Source organism: Geotrypetes seraphini, chromosome 10 (genome assembly GCF_902459505.1).
Source record: "Geotrypetes seraphini chromosome 10, aGeoSer1.1, whole genome shotgun sequence".
NCBI classification, from domain to species: domain Eukaryota; kingdom Metazoa; phylum Chordata; class Amphibia; order Gymnophiona; family Dermophiidae; genus Geotrypetes; species Geotrypetes seraphini.
This window is the reverse complement of record NC_047093.1, coordinates 130,491,742-130,508,221: the sequence shown is the minus strand read 5'-3', so window position 1 is coordinate 130,508,221 and position 16,480 is coordinate 130,491,742. Positions and strand designations below refer to the sequence as shown.

General features: G+C 44.0%; 1 protein-coding gene across 3 annotated transcripts in view; it reads left to right on the top strand.

The window, feature by feature from the left end:
• Nucleotides 1-16,480, top strand: part of C10H1orf112 (chromosome 10 C1orf112 homolog) — a 104,477-nt gene that overhangs the window by 24,125 nt on the left and 63,872 nt on the right. For all 3 annotated transcript variants that reach the window (XM_033962138.1, XM_033962137.1, XM_033962139.1), the window contains 4 exons: nucleotides 2,850-3,012; nucleotides 5,878-5,962; nucleotides 7,995-8,133; nucleotides 10,917-10,997. In XM_033962138.1, coding sequence (XP_033818029.1) covers nucleotides 2,850-3,012; nucleotides 5,878-5,962; nucleotides 7,995-8,133; nucleotides 10,917-10,997 — 468 coding nt within the window. The remainder of the gene's footprint in view (nucleotides 1-2,849; nucleotides 3,013-5,877; nucleotides 5,963-7,994; nucleotides 8,134-10,916; nucleotides 10,998-16,480) is intronic.

Below are 16,480 nucleotides of genomic sequence, written 5' to 3'. Positions count from 1 at the left end.
TTTTGGTTTGTTTGCTTCTGGTTGGTTTTTTACTGCAGACAAGGTTGGACCCCCTGTTTTCTTTGGTTTTATTGCTTTGCACTTAGTTTAATATGTAGAAATTAAAAAAAACAAAGGAATAAATGCGATACCTTTTTTATTGGACTAACTTAGGGGTTCTTTTACGAAAGCGCACTAGCTGTTTTAGCACATGCTAAATGCTAACGCGTTCATTATATCCTATGGACGCGTTGGTGTTTAGCGCCTTGGTAAAAGGACCCCTTAGTGCAATGTTTGATTAGCTTTCAAAGGTAACTCATCTTCAGATCAGAAATAAGCAAATGTTGACAAATACCAGTACCGTATTTTCACGCATATAACGCGCGCGTTATACGCGTTTTTACCTACCGCGCATACCCCTCGCGCGTTATATGCGTGAGCGCGGTATACGAAAGTTTTCAAACATAGTTCCCACCCCGCCCGACGCCCGATTCACCCCCCCAGCAGGACCACTCGCACCCCCACCCCGAACGACCACTCGCACGCGCTCCCACCCGCACCCGCATCCACGATCGGAGCAAGAGGGAGCCCAAGCCCTCTTGCCCGGCCGACTCCCCGACGTCCGATACATCCCCCCCCCCCCGGCAGGACCACTCGCACCCCCACCCCGAAGGACCGCCGACTTCCCGACAATATCGGGCCAGAAGGGAGCCCAAACCCTCCTGGCCACGGCGACCCCCTAACCCCACCCCGCACTACATTACGGGCAGGAGGGATCCCAGGCCCTCCTGCCCTCGACGCAAACCCCCCTCCCCCCCAACGACCGCCCCCCCCAAGAACCTCCGACCGCTCCCCCAGCCGACCCGCGACCCCCCTGGCGACCCCCACGACCCCCCCACCCCCCTTCCCCGTACCTTTGGAAGTTGGCCGGACAGACGGGAGCCAAACCCGCCTGTCCGGCAGGCAGCCAACGAAGGAATGAGGCCGGATTGGCCCATCCGTCCTAAAGCTCCGCCTACTGGTGGGGCCTAAGGCGCGTGGGCCAATCAGAATAGGCCCTGGAGCCTTAGGTCCCACCTGGGGGCGCGGCCTGAGGCACATGGTCGGGTTGGGCCCATGTGCCTCAGGCCGCGCCCCCAGGTGGGACCTAAGGCTCCAGGGCCTATTCTGATTGGCCCACGCGCCTTAGGCCCCACCAGTAGGCGGAGCTTTAGGACGGATGGGCCAATCCGGCCTCATTCCTTCGTTGGCTGCCTGCCGGACAGGCGGGTTTGGCTCCCGTCTGTCCGGCCAACTTCCAAAGGTACGGGGAAGGGGGGTGGGGGGGTCGTGGGGGTCGCCAGGGGGGTCGCGGGTCGGCTGGGGGAGCGGTCGGAGGTTCTTGGGGGGGGCGGTCGTTGGGGGGGAGGGGGGTTTGCGTCGAGGGCAGGAGGGCCTGGGATCCCTCCTGCCCGTAATGTAGTGCGGGGTGGGGTTAGGGGGTCGCCGTGGCCAGGAGGGTTTGGGCTCCCTTCTGGCCCAACTACCAAAGGTACGGGGAAGGGGGGTGGGGGGGTCGCCAGGGGGGGTCGCGGGTCGGCTGGGGGAGCGGTCGGAGGTTCTTGGGGGGGGCGGTCGTTGGGGGGGAGGGGGGTTTGCGTCGAGGGCAGGAGGGCCTGGGATCCCTCCTGCCCGTAATGTAGTGCGGGGTGGGGGTAGGGGGTCGCCGTGGCCAGGAGGGTTTGGGCTCCCTCCTGGCCCGATATTGTCGGGGAGTCGGCGGTCCTTCGGGGTGGGGGTGCGAATGGTCCTGCCGGGGGGGGGGATGAATCGGACGTCGGGGGGGGTGAACGGAGAGTCGGGACAGCGCACGGAGAGGCGGGGCAGTGCACGGAAGTCAGGGGGGTGAACGGAGAGTCGGGACAGCGCACGGAAAGTCAGGGCAGTGCACGGAAGTCAGGGGGGGTGAACGGAGAGTCGGGACAGCGCACGGAAAGTCAGGGCAGTGCATGGAAGTCAGGGGGGGGTGAACGGAGAGTCGGGACAGCGCACGGAGAGGCGGGGCAGTGCACGGAAGTCAGGGGGGGTGAACGGAGAGTCGGGACAGCGCACGGAGAGGCGGGGCAGTGCACGGAAGTCAGGGGGGTGAACGGAGAGTCGGGCAGCATGCGCGGTATAATCGTGAGCGCGTTATACCAAAGTTTTTGTGCTTATCATCGTGATTTCTGCGCGCTATACACGTGTGCGCGTTTTATACGGGTGCGTGTTATTTGCGTGAAAATACGGTATATACAAGTGAAACAAAAAAACATTCCAATGAGAGTCTTACAGGAGGAGGGAGGGGTAGGCAAAGTGAAAGACAAAGGGCTAGCTGCACAAAACACGGCTGATTTTTTGGCCAACTGTGGAGGTTCTTGGTAATCCACATCCGATCAGTTGCTGTGAGAGCGAATGACACATGCGCAGATCTGGTCTGGGGAAGCCCTAACAGCTGAGTGGCAAGGGACGCCCCAAAGCTGTTGAAGTTAACATATAATTTCCACCCCAAATTATCTACAGGTGCTAATACCTATCCTTGAGCTGCAGCAGCAAACTGAAGCCATCAAACTGAAGACTGTTGATATGGATCAATAAACCATTTTGGCTATACCACAGAAAGTCTGTTAAATATGAAAGAAATTCAAGTGATGTACTTAATTTCAATTGTCAATTTATTGATACACTTGTAAGATGTAAAAATGAATAAAGATTATTAAAGAGAAAGTCTGTATATCAGGAATCTAATAAACATAAGTATAGGCCTAAAAGAACAGAGTCTCCACATCATGGTGTTAGTTAGCCAGCTTGTTTCATAGCATGATATCTGAATCCTCCCTCTATTCTTATTCCAGGAAAGTGAGTTGATGTACAGTGGCTGTCTTCACCTGGTGTCTGACCTATTGCAGGCTCTTTTTAAAGAGGCTGTCTTGCTCCAAAAGCAACTGATGGAGCTGCTGGATAAAATCAACATGGATTCCACTGCTCTAGAGGATGATATTATAGACATGGTGTCAGGTATGCACTTCTTCTTTTTCTGTCTGTTCTCCTGACTAGTTCTCGTCATGGTAGACATGTACAACTTCCAGCATTTTCTCTGTCCTCTTCTCTGTGGGAGCTTCCTTGCTGCCATATCTATTGTTGCTCCATTGGTTAGAGGTTACTTTAAGTTTAAAACTTGGTTTTATCTTCTTCAATGGAAGAGGATTCTGCCAGTCTACAAACAAGTCCAATCTAATCCAATTCTGGTTTTCTGTTTGGCACTGGAGAGCACTAAACATTCTATAGTCTTGGGAATGTAAATTAATATCTATCAATCTATATCTGTTCATAATGTAAACAAAAACTTTTGTCCACCCATTCATTCTTTTTCTGTCAGCAAACACAAGCTTCTTTTTGTGTGTGTTTGTCAGTTGAAATACCCAAAACCCATTGAAGATGGAGATGTTGAAATTAAGGCAGGGCTGGTGCATTGATATTATGTGCCTAAGGCAAACCTTCAGTCATACACTCTTTTCCCCACCATGCATAATTTAAAATGATACATTTATAATTTTCCCCCATATGGATTCCTCTCGCCCACGTCCCCTAGCCCCAGCAGTATCTAGATTTCCCTTCCTTCCTGCAGCCTCAGCAACATATGTACATCACTTGCTTTTGTTGCTCTGGGTTCCACATAGGAGTAGTTCTCCCTCTTATTAGTGCTCTGATACCTACACAACTAGAGAGCAAGCTGCAGAAGCTCAGAAGCAATCCACCCTGCACTGCATTACTCCAGTCTCCTAATCTCGTGTTTGTCTCCTGTATATTTTCATCTTTCTGTATGTCCAAAGATAGCTCTCTCAGGATCAGAGGATTTTCATCTGGCCACAGGGCATGCACAGGTGCTGCATTACACCCAGATTGCAGGGAGGCAGAGGAGGAGGAAGAGATATTCCCTTCACTGACGCCTCGCTTGCTTGGTCAAGCAGTGCACTGCTAGATGGACAGATGAAATAATAGTTTTGCCTTAAAACTGTTAACTCAGAGGCCCTGATGCTCAAATGCTTGCCGTGCAAGTTGTAACAAGTTTTACTTGCAAGACAGTTCAGTCTCTGATGCTCAAAAGGGTTTTCAAGAGTTTTTACCAATCATGGTAGCTGCCACCGAGAACCCTATGTACTCCAGGGATTCAAGACAAAGTTAGACAAGTTCCTGCTGAACCAGAACTTACGCAGGTAAGGCTAGTCTCAGTTAGGACGCTGGTCTTTGACCTAGGGGCCGCCATGGGTCTGACCCAGCAGCAGTAATTCTTATATTCTTATAATTATCACTATTTGGGTGATTTGTCTTTTTGATCGTCGAAGTACTGACTTAGGCCACTTTTAACTTTTTAAAATTTTTTATTATGAGCGCCATACTGTGTATGGTTTCTTGTCTGGAATTTGGGGTCCAATTAGATGACATGCCCATTTATTTCTTCAGAATAACAGTGTGAGTAGAATAAGGTGAAGATGAATTTTTACCATCACTATTCAGTGGTAAAGAATGGATTAAATCTCTCTTACAAAAATCTAGAGGTGTGCAAAATGTTCTAGAAGAGCACTCCTTTACTGAAATGAGCCTGCATTTTTTGCCATGAGATTCTTTCTTTGTATGTGAAGACTTGGATTATGGGGGAATTAAATTATTTCTGTTCAGTACAAATTGAGAAGAAATAAAAATATGGGATGTAGAATTAAGGTTTATAGTGATGTTTAAATACATAGAGGGGCATAATCAAAAGATGCGTCAAGTCGGACATGAGAAAAGGGTCCATTTCCGAAAAATACATCCAACATATTTTTTTTTTTTTTTTTTAAATCGTCTAACTGTACGTCCAGCCGTCTGATCATCTAGACCGCTAAGTCATCCATCTTTATACCCCTTTTTCGTCCAAAAATTTGTCCAAGTCAAAAACGCCTAGAAAAAGACCTTTTGGACGTGGGCAGGGTCAGCAAAACATTGCACCAGAGTACTAGGCACTGCTGTGAACTCACAAAAAGGGTACCACATACACATCTCACCACAACCTTATAGGTCACGGTGAGCCCTCCAAAACACCCTCCAGAATCGACTAGACCCATCTGTCTACCACCCCAATAGCCCTTATGGCTGCAGGTGCCTCTTATATGGCAGTACATAAGGATTTTGGGGATTTTGTGGGGTGCACATGTTTCACCATGCATGCAGTGGTTAGCATGGCTTATGGGCCTGGGTCCTCTTCTTCATGGTTCACTAGCCTTCCCCCCCCCCCCCCCCCCCGCCAAGACCACTTAAGCCACCTCTGTGCAGCTCTACTAGGCTTTCCTATGCCAGGCTGCCAGGTGCTGATGTTCTGGAGGCAGATATGTAAACTTGTTATTATGATTTTTATGGCAGTGGGGGGTTGGGGAGTCAGTGATCACTGGGGGAGTGTGTAGAGGTCTGTACTTTGTGCCTGCTTTACTTATCTGGTCTCTTTGGATACCTCCTTGTGACTTAGATTTGGTTTTAAATGTCCTAAGTCACAACGTCCAAGTTCCGTCTAGGCAGTGTTGTTAAACATTCGGTTATACATGCAGTACGAGCATGTCCCACCCAAATCCCGCCCTCACCACTCCACCTAAAATGCCCCTTTTAGCTCTGGGCGTACTGCAGCACTGTGAAGGCCTAAGTCATTTTTAGGTATGTCTAAAACCCGGTTTGATTATCAGCACTTGGACGACTTGTCTAACTGATCGTCTAAGTGCCGATTTAGGCCAGTTTGTAGACGTATTTCCATTTCAATTATGAACCCCATATTGCACATTTAAATCAAGTCTTATTTATTATTATTTATTTAGATTTATCCTTTATATCTATTTTTTGTTCTTTCTTTGGTAGTATTGCACACTGTGCTGGAGATTTGTACTGTCATTTCTAGCATGGACCATGCCCTACATGCCAACACATGGAAGTTCATTATCAAGTAAGTTGTTAATTTCATTACAGCACATTTACAAGCCTATTCACTCCTCTCAGCTTTCTCCTGTCCAGGCTGGAGAGCCTAACCTTTTTAGCCTTCCTTATAATTTTTATTGATCACCAATAAACCTTTTCTAGTTAAATATAATTTTTGAGATGAGATAACCACAACTGCATGCATTACTCCATGGACCTATGCAGAGGTAAATTATTGCATTTATTTTCTATTTTCTTTCTTTCTTTCTTTTTTAAAAATATAATTAATGGATAAAAAACCAAGTAAGAGTATAAAATCTTTAGGATTAGAAAATCTGGTTCAATCTTGTGATTTAAAAGATATATGGCGTATTCTTCATTTTAATGATCAGGAATTTTCATTCTGTTCACAGGTCCATAAGTCTTTTTCGAGAATTGATTATATATTTGTTTCATCTTATAAAGTTCAACATGTGATTAAAGCTTCCATTGATCCAATTATTATTTCGGATCATGCTCGAATATGGGTCAATATCGATCGCTGGCAGGAGGGTGCCCAATCCCTCCTGCCCGAAGACGCACCCTCCCCCCCGACAATATCGATTGCTGGTAGGAGGGTGCCCAATCCCTCCTGCCCGAAGACGCACCCTCCCCCTCCCCCGGCACTAACAACCCCCAAACCTCCATCCCACCAAACTAACCTTTTCTTAAGGCCAGACGGGTCTTGCCTGTCCAGCCGGCAGGCCTGCCTCGTCGAAATAAGGCGGGCCCGCTCCTTCCTGGCCCATCCCGCCAAAGCCTAAGGCCTGATTGGCCCAGGCTCTAGAAGCCTGGACCAATCAGGCCTTAGGCATAGCGGGTCCGCCCATCCCCACTAAGCATTTTGCTGGCCTACATTTTAAGCGTTTCTTCCTCTTCTAGGGAGACGCTTAGGGCCGCCTAGGTTAACCTAAGGCCCGCCTAAGGCCCTTAGGCGAGCTTAGGCGTCTTGCGGGTCTCCCTAGGCTCCCGGAGGCACCTTCAATATAGGCGGCCTGCCTGGGGAGCATTTTTTTTAAAAACGTGCATCCCGATTGGCTGATTAGACAGCTGTAGGACGCCTACAGCTGCCTAAAATCGGGACGCACTTTGGAGAATCAGGCCCACAATGTACATGAGTCTATTATCTATTGTATATCTATATTCCTTTTATTATTATACTCTATTACTTCTACATGCATCTGAATGCACCCAGAACTTGCCCAACCACTGGATGTGTCCATGCAACATTCAAAGTCTTTCCTACTATATTTGTAAGTCCTTCTTCACATTTTCCATAGATACACATACATATTCTTGAAAACATCACTTGTAAATTTATCAAGAAAAACAACCATATGTATATATATAAACCCATAACCCACTCCCCCTTCCCATTATTATTAATAGTAAACACAATAAATAAGCACCCTTCCCCCTCTATTATTCATGGTGTATATTTCAATCAAACAACTGGTGTTTAATCATCACAAAAAGATGTTAATGGCCCCCATATTTGAGACAGATTTTTTTAAAAAGGAATGTTTTTCAAAGAAAGAAAATTACATCATGTAAAAGAGAGAGAAGTACTTAAGTTACTTCAGTGATTTCTAGCCAGACTTCAGATGCAGATTATGGTAGCAGAGATTATACACCTGCTTTGTGAGGCAGAAGCTATGGGGCTCATAATCAAAAAAAAGAAACGTCTAAAAAGTAGCCTAAATGGGTACTTGGACGATCAAAAAGCCTGATCGTCCAAGTACCCATAATCAAAGCTGGTTTTAGACTTATCTAAAACCAATCTAGGCCTTTCCCCTGCCTCTAAACGCACAGAGAGAAAAGAGGCGTTTTTAGAGGAGGGAAAAGGGCGGGCGGTGGGTGGGAGGTGGGCCGCCCTAGACCTAGGCGTACAACAGGTATAACCAAAACATTTGACAGGTTGCCTAGTCGGCATTTATACGTTTTGATTTAGACCAAGTCAAAACAGGTATAAGTGCTCTTTTATTGTCAAACTTTGATTTTCCTTTAATATTTGTTGAAAGGCAAAGCCTAAAGCACCAGTCCCTGGTGGAGAACCAGCTGAGACACCGTGACATCATTGGTAGGCTTTGTGATGACATCCTGGTCTCTTTCCTGTCCTGCTTACAGCTGGCTGAGCAAATGAAACAGTCAGGGATGCAAGTGAGTCTGCTGCTAATGTATCCTTCTGAGTATATGGGGTACAGGGGAGTAAGATAAGCTGCCCAAAGAGAAGGCCTGACTGTTCTGCTTGAGTCTGAAAGTCTGCTGTTTATTAGAGATGGACTTTCAAATTACCCAGGCAGTTGTAAAAATTGCCCAATATGTCTTTGGTTGATCAGATGAGATCTTTGGGTTGCCTTTAGATTTCATCTCAAATATACTTCACCTGCTAGTTGGATACACTAAGCCAAGATTTAGTGACAGGCTTCTCACAAAAGGTGGTATGAATAAACATATGTATATTCAGTGGCAGTAAACAGAGGGGTGTTCAGAATATAAATAGATAACTTAATTCTAGTGCAAAGGCATATGAGTCTTGACCAGTGGGTTATGTACCCCTTCTTGCGAGTTTGTGTAGAAGGTATCAATTTATATTTTTTGACTCCACCTCCTCTGTACTGCTCAGTTCATCATTCTATACTTGAGTTTGAAGGCATCATTTTTTCTCTGCTCTGTTCTTTGGGGTTTGTTTGGGATTTTTTTTTGGGGGGGTTGGGATTTTTTTTGGGGGGTACCACTTGAGAGGCTTTCTGGTGTCTTAAAACAGCTCAGGTTTCCTGAAGCAGCTGTACCTGGGTAGAGACACAGACACACTCAGTGTCTGTAGCTGACTCAGAGAACCTACTTGGCCAGCCTGCACTAATGCTGCATTAGCTTGGAGACTGTTTCCTCGTGTTCTCGGACATTCTTGGGGCTGAGTGCAGGCTGATTGGCATCTGTATCTGTCTCTAGGCTTAAAAGGCAGCCTCAGTAAAGTCGCCTTGGAAGTGGAATCACCAGTCCACTACCTGATCCAGAGCATTCGGCAGGCCGATAGGGAGTACGCTGACACCCTAGCCAGCACTCTCAAAAAGTCATATAAGGCATCCGCCAGATAATCTGTTCTAGATAGGACTTTATTAGGTGCCGGCTACATCCCCCCATGAAGAGGGGCTGTGAGGCCCAGGGATCAGGATCTATCACAGTCTGAGTAGCAACCAGAAGAAACAAGCGAGTTCCTTTTTGTATGCTTGTCTAAGGCAGGTAAATCTTCACTACTGTCCAGCTTGTCTGAGGGCTGAGAGAGAAATAGCACTAGTTAAATTGAGTACTGAACCTTTTAGTGTCTATGGGGCAAATTGAGGAGGGGGGTCTTTAATTCCCAATTTTGGGGGTTTCTAGGACCAGTATTTAGGTTCCCCATCTTCAAAAACCCCTTCCCCCATGATTTGGCACTTTTATTTTGCTTCTCCAATGCCATTTTTAACCTCCCTCCCTGGCTTTTCTCAAAAATCTAACACTCCCTCCTCATCTGACATCCTAGCCCTCTAACATTCTTCTTTCCTCCGATCTTCATTTAGCCCTTTCCTTGGAGTTCCTTTCTCATTACAATTCCTGTAAACCATGCCGAGCTCCACGACCATGGAGATGGTGCGGTATACAAACCTAAGGTTTAGTTTAGTTTAGTTTAGTAGAGGTACATAACCAACTGATCAAGGCTCATATGCCTTTCTACTAGAAAGAAGATTATCTTCCCTCATACCTAGTAATTGTTTTAGAAAAGGCACTTATATGGTTGACACCACTGCCAACCGCATAATTGCTTTAAAGTATCAGTCTTACTATGTCTCAAATGCTTTTTATAATGTGTAAAACCAGAATTATAAATCAAAATATTAGCACATTTTAATGTTGTATTCCTTTGTTTCAAAACATTTTAAAGCAGACGAAGTGCGAAGTTATAAAATTCGCAGACGACACAATACTCTCCAGTAGGGTTAGAGCTCTTGAGAAATGTAAAGAACTACAAAGAGACCTGAACAAACTGAGTGAGTGGGCAAATAAATGGCAGATGAGCTTCAATGTAGAGAAATGTAAAGTCTTGCACATAGGGAAAGGAAACCCGATGTATAACTACATGATGGGGGGGATGGTACTGGGGGGAAGGCAAACTAGAAAAGGACTTGGGGGTTCTGGTGGATAAAACAATGAAGCGGCAGCACAATGTGCAGCGGCCTCAAAGGCGGCGAACAGAATGTTGGGCATTATCAAAAAAGGTATCACTACCAGAACGAAGGAAGTTATCCTGCCACTGTATCGGGTGATGGTGTGCCCGCATCTGGAATACTGCGTTCAATATTGGTCGCCATACCTTAAGAAGGATATGGCGATACTCGAGAGGGTCCAGTAAAGAGCAACAAGGATGATAAAAGACTTGGAAAACCTTTCATATGCTGAAAAGCTAGAGAAGCTGGGGCTCTTTTCCCTGGAAAAGCAGAGACTTAGAGGGGACATGATAGAAACTTATAAGATCATGAAAGGTAGAGAGAAGGTAGAGAGGGACAGACTAGCAGGGGCAACAAAAACAAGAGGGCATTCAAAAAAAATTGAAAGGAGACAGATTCAGAACAAATGCTAGGAAGGTCTTCTTTACTCAGAGGGTGGTAGACAACTGGAATGCGCTTCCAGAGGAGGGGGCAGAGTACGATTTTGGGTTTCAGAATGGGATTGGATGATTTCCTGAAGGAAAAGGGGATTGAAGGGTATAATTAGAGGGTTACTATACAGGATAAAATGTTTTAGGTAAAAGATCACTTACAGGTCATGGACCTGGGGGGGGCCGCCGCGGGAGCAGACTGCTGGGCATGATGGACCCATGGTCTGACTCAGCAGAGGCATTGCTTATGTTCTTATTTTAATGCATACATAAATTGTAAATTTTTCCTATCATACATTTTGAATAGGAGAACACAGAACTTCGGTTATTCCAGAAAACAGCCAAATTGTGCCGCTTCTTTGCTAATTCTCTCGTACATTACACGAAGGTAAGTCTTTCTGTCTTTTCTTTGAGCATTTGATTTGCTGGGCAAGTCACTTGGCATTCCATTGCCCCAGGTATATTAGTCAGATTGTGAACCTACCATGACAGATAAGGAGAAATACTTGAGTACCTGAATGTAAACAACTTAGTTTATATGGGGTATATAAATACTAAAATAAAGAAAACATGAAAGCAATAATGCTAGCCAAAATATTCTTAGACCAATATTTGAAAACTCTTATGTTGTCAGCAGTGTGTGTTGACTGCAAAAGTAGTTTAGTTTCAATTTTGAGCCACAAGGAATTAAGGAATTATGTCTATTCATTGTTGGAGAAGACCTTGACCGCTTGGCCCTCCAGAGTCTTCTGCAATCCCTTCAAGGCCAGACGAATGGCCCTGAGTGCCAACCGGTTGATGGACCACTTTCTCTGTGAGAGTGTCCAACACCCCTGAACAACGATTGCAATGAGCTCCCCAGCCCCGAAGGCTGGCATCTGTCATTACCATCCAGGAGGCAATGTGGAGTGGAATGCCAGTCCATACTGCTATCGATCCCATCATTAAAAATTATTAATACAAGGAGGCAACTTATTTTTTCTTGTACGGCACCTCAAACATGGAACACCCTCCCTATTACTTTACGGGAGGAGAAAGACCTTGAAAAATTTAAAACTGAGTTAAAAACCTTCCTTTTTAAAGATGCCTTTTCTACATAATTTTATACTTCATGAATTATATTTATTTGGTTGAATCTGTTTTAACTATGTCCCTTTTGTATTTGCCCTTAATATTTCTTCTTTACTTTAAAATTATATTTCATCCCTCCTTTCCCATTGTTTAATAATGTTCAAATTTAGAGTATTTTAGCCATTATTTAAATTGTATGTATTATTATGTATTGCATTGTTATTGTTCTTTGATTTTACATTGTAAATTTTAAATGTAAATCGCTTAGAATATCCGATTAAGCGATTTATCAAGTCCCATAATAAACTTGAAACTTGAAACTTGAGCCTTCAGAGTCCACAGCAGACAAGTCTGCAAGGCATCCAGTCTGGTGTCCAGCGAGAGAGTAGGGCAAGCTGAAGAGGATGCATGTGTGCTCTTGCCCAAGGGACTACATCCAGTGTGGCAACCCTAGATCCCAGAACCTGAAGGCAATCCCACGCTGAAGGAGCCAACCACTCTAGAAGAGCAGAAATCTGGGCACAAAGCTTCTGCCTGAGAGTCTCGGGCAGGTAGACATGGCCTGCAGCCGTATTGAAGAGGACTCCTAGGTACTCCAATGAAGTTGACAATCCAGCCCAAGTCCTCCAGCAGCTGAAGCATCTGCTCCACTGCGCAATGTCCCTTGGCCAATGAGGGAGCTCGGATCAACCATTCGTCCAGATAAGGGTGTAAACCCATCTTCGCAGGAAAGCTGCTACTACCACCATCACCTTGAAGAAGGTCCGAGGCACTGTCGCCAGCCCAAAGGGCAAGGCTGAGAACTGGAAATGCTGCTCTAGAACATGAAACCACAGAAACTTGCGGTGGGCCAGAAATATGGGAATATGCAATTATCCCAGGACAAGCAGGCATGATATTCTCACATGTGGGTGACGTCATCTACGGAGCCCCGATGCAAAAGCATTTTCAAGCAAACTTGATTGAAGATTTAAGTTTGCTCTGCTGTTCCACGCATGCGTGCCTTCCTGCTCCACTAGGGGGCGCATCCCCTCGTGGTCTCCAGTTCAAAATTTTCCGCTGAGCCTAGAAGTCGTGTGTTTCAGGCTCTGCCCCAACTGCCTTCTAGCACCGCAATTTTTCTTATTTTTCTCGATTAAGTCGCTGTGCGCGAATTTTTTCTTGTTCAACTTGTTCCTGCTTCGTTTTTGACCGACCCGGAGGCTTCCGGGTCCCCGTGGCCGCGTGGCTACTCGAGCCGCGGCCAGTTTCGATTCTATGTCCCGGCCTTTGACCGGCTTTAAAAAGTGCACCCGGTGCGAGCGGCTTCTTTCCATCACAGACCCGCATCGCCGGTGCATCCTCTGCCTGGGGGCCGCTCATCCAACCGACTCCTGCCCCCAGTGCGCTACTTTCCAGAACCGGGCCCTTCGCCGAAGAAAAGCCCGCATGGCGGATCTCTTCGCCGCCGACCAACCCTCTACCTCGGCCTCGAGGTCGGCCCCGGCCTTGACCTTGGCCCCGAATCTCCAATCTTCTGGGCCATTCTGTGGCATGAGAAAGTATACAGAGTATCTGCCTGAGACCGAGAGGTTGTGTGGCACTGACTCTACAGCTTGAAGATCCAGCAAGTGCTGAACGGTGGTCTGGACTCTGAGCGCCTTATCCGGGCGCCTGGACAAAGAATCCATGAACCAATCTGACAGAGGCTGGACAAATTCTAGCTTGCAGCCTGATCGAATAAAGTCTTAAGACTCGCAGGGCTGCAGTAATGCACATCCAGGCAGGCAGAAACTCCGAGAGCCGGCTCCCTATCTGAAGAGGGACATCCCTCATCTTGGTGTCTTGGAGTCTTTCTGGTAGAGCATGCATGATAGGAGGTGAAAGATTGAAAACGCCTGTAGCTCGAATACCGACCTCGGGAGCCCTGGGAAAAACTCTGCAACTTGAAATGTGCATATTCTCTGGAGCCATGAAAATTAGAACAACCAGAATCCCTGGAGGGTCTGGGTCCACTATCAGGCAGGATGAGGTCATCCAAGCCTGTGCCATACAATAACTGCCCCTTAAAAGGCAGCCTCGGTAAAGTCGCCTTGGAAGTGAAATCACCAGCCCACTACCTGACCCAGAGCATTTGGCAGGCCGAAAGGGAGTACGCTGACACCCTAGCCAGCACTCTCAAAAAGTCATATAAGGCATCCGCCAGATAATCCGTTCTAGCCATAAGAAATTGAGGAGGCAGATTCACCACAGCAGTCTCCAGCATGCGCAACTAAGAGAGATAGGCACGTGCAACAAACAACGGTGCCACAACAGCTCTGATGCCTACATTATCCATTTCTTTTTTTTTTTTAAATAAATTCTTTATTCATTTTAAAACTTTCATCAAGTGTACAAAAATTGCAACACAATAACATAGATTTAACCACTTGTACATCTTATCATTATAACTTATAGTTGTAAATATAACCCTCCCTCTCCCATCCTGAAATCCCTTTAGTAATTTTTATTTTTTCATATAATAGAGACCCTCCCCCACCCCACTCTTATCTTACATATTAAATATAGAAATATTAGAAAAATGGCATCAATCATGACAAAAGGACGTTAATGGTTCCCAAATTTTAATAAAGTTTTTTTTTTTTTTTTTTTTTTAATTTTTATTTATAAATTTTCCATTCTTACAATATTTGAATCATAAAAAATATTATTAATTGTTACATATCTAGAATATTATCATTAATAATTCATAGTATTTAAAATATCATATGATAAAGATTATACAATAACATAAAAATATAAATCCCTCCCCCTTTTTATATAATATGTTTCCATTAATTATTCAAATCCCACCCCAATCATATATAATTTTTATCATTGTGCTAAGAAAACTAATCATTAGAATAATTTGTCAATGGTTGCCAAATTTTCTTGAAATTAAGAAGATTCCCTTGTTGTAACGCTAATATTTTTTCCATTTTATAAATATGACAGACAGAATTCCACCAGAACGTATAATTTAATTTGGTATAATCTTTCCAATTTTGAGTAATTTGTTGCATGGCGACTCCTGTTAGTATTAGTAATAGCTTATTATTATTTGCTGATATCGGACTCTTAGTTCTCATTGCAGTGCCAAATAATATGGTGTCATATGAGAGTCCTACATAATTCTCTAGTAACTTATTAATTTGGGGCCAAATTGAATTCCAAAATGCGTTTACACAGGGACAGAAAAAGATTAAATGATCTAACGTCCCTATTTCCAATTTACAATGCCAGCATCTATTAGATCTAGTACTATCTATTTTTTGCAGGCGCGTTGGGGTCCAGAACACTCTATGTAATAAGAACAACCATGTTTGATTCATAGATGCTGACTTTGTAGATCTTAATCTCCAGGACCAAAATCGTGGCCATTGAGACTCAGAAATTGTCTGACCAATCTCAATACTCCAAATATCCCTAAGACCTGTTTTCTTTTTTTTATTTAAAAATCCGTATATCAATTTGTACCATTTTGCGGCTTGGTGACCCAAAAAATCCGCCTGGAAACATAGAACCTGTAGACTATATTGATTATTTAGATTTTTCCATTCAGGGAACCCTACCTGAATGGCCTGCTTCAATTGCATCCATTTAAAATATTGTGTTTTATTTAATCCAAATTTATTTTGCAATTGTGAAAAACTAAGCAGTGAACCTTCTGAAATGACATCATTCAAAGTTCGTATTCCTGCATTTATCCATTGTTTCCAGACGATTTTAAATCCGCCAATTTTGATCCTGGAGTTTACCCATATTGATTGATTTAGAGATTTAGCAATAGGTTCTGGTGACAGATTACTGATGTATCTCAATGTTTTCCAAGTATCAAATAAAATTCTGTGGTCTTTGTATCTTTTAGGCATTGTTATAGTTATTAACTGTTCTGGATATAAAGGGAACAGGAGCCGCCATTCTAAATACAGCCAATCTGGTACATTTTCTAAAAGATCTGGGAGGATCCAATACATACCCTGTCTTAAAATATAGGCTTGATGATACCTATAAAAATTTGGAAAATTTACCCCCCCTTCCATAATTGGTCTTTGTAATGATACTAAAGCGATTCTTGGTCTTTTCCCACACCAAACAAATTTTGTAAGAACATTGTTAAGTTTTTTATAAAATGACCCCTGAAAAAATATTGGAATCATACTCATTTGGTAACAAACTACAGGCAATATCATCATTTTAATTGTTTGAATTCTTCCCCACCAAGAAAGATGTAGTGGATTCCATTGCTCACACATTTCTGTTATTTTTTTCAATAAAAGTTTTTCATTCTCTTTGACTGTATCTTCAATTGTATTTTTGATCATAATTCCTAAGTATTTTATTCCATCCTCTTTCCAAATAAATGAATATGGGTCAAATAATCCTTTGGTACAATGAACATTTATTGGGAGAATTTCAGATTTGTTCCAATTAATTTTATATCCAGAAAAAGTACCATATTTTTCTATTAAATTAAGTATACATGGAATAGTAGTTTCCGGTTCTCTTAAATATAATAATATATCATCTGCATATGCAGATAATTTAAATTCAAAACTGGTAAATGATATTCCCTTTATCTCCTTAGTTTTGTTTATTGCAATTAATAAAGGTTCTAGGACAATATCAAAAAGTAAAGGAGACAAAGGGCATCCTTGTCTAACTCCCCTATGCAAGTTAAATCTATTTGATAAATTATTGTTAATATATAATCTTGCTCCAGGAGAGCTATACAATGTCTGAATCATTTTAATAAAACCGGATCCTATACCAAACCATTGT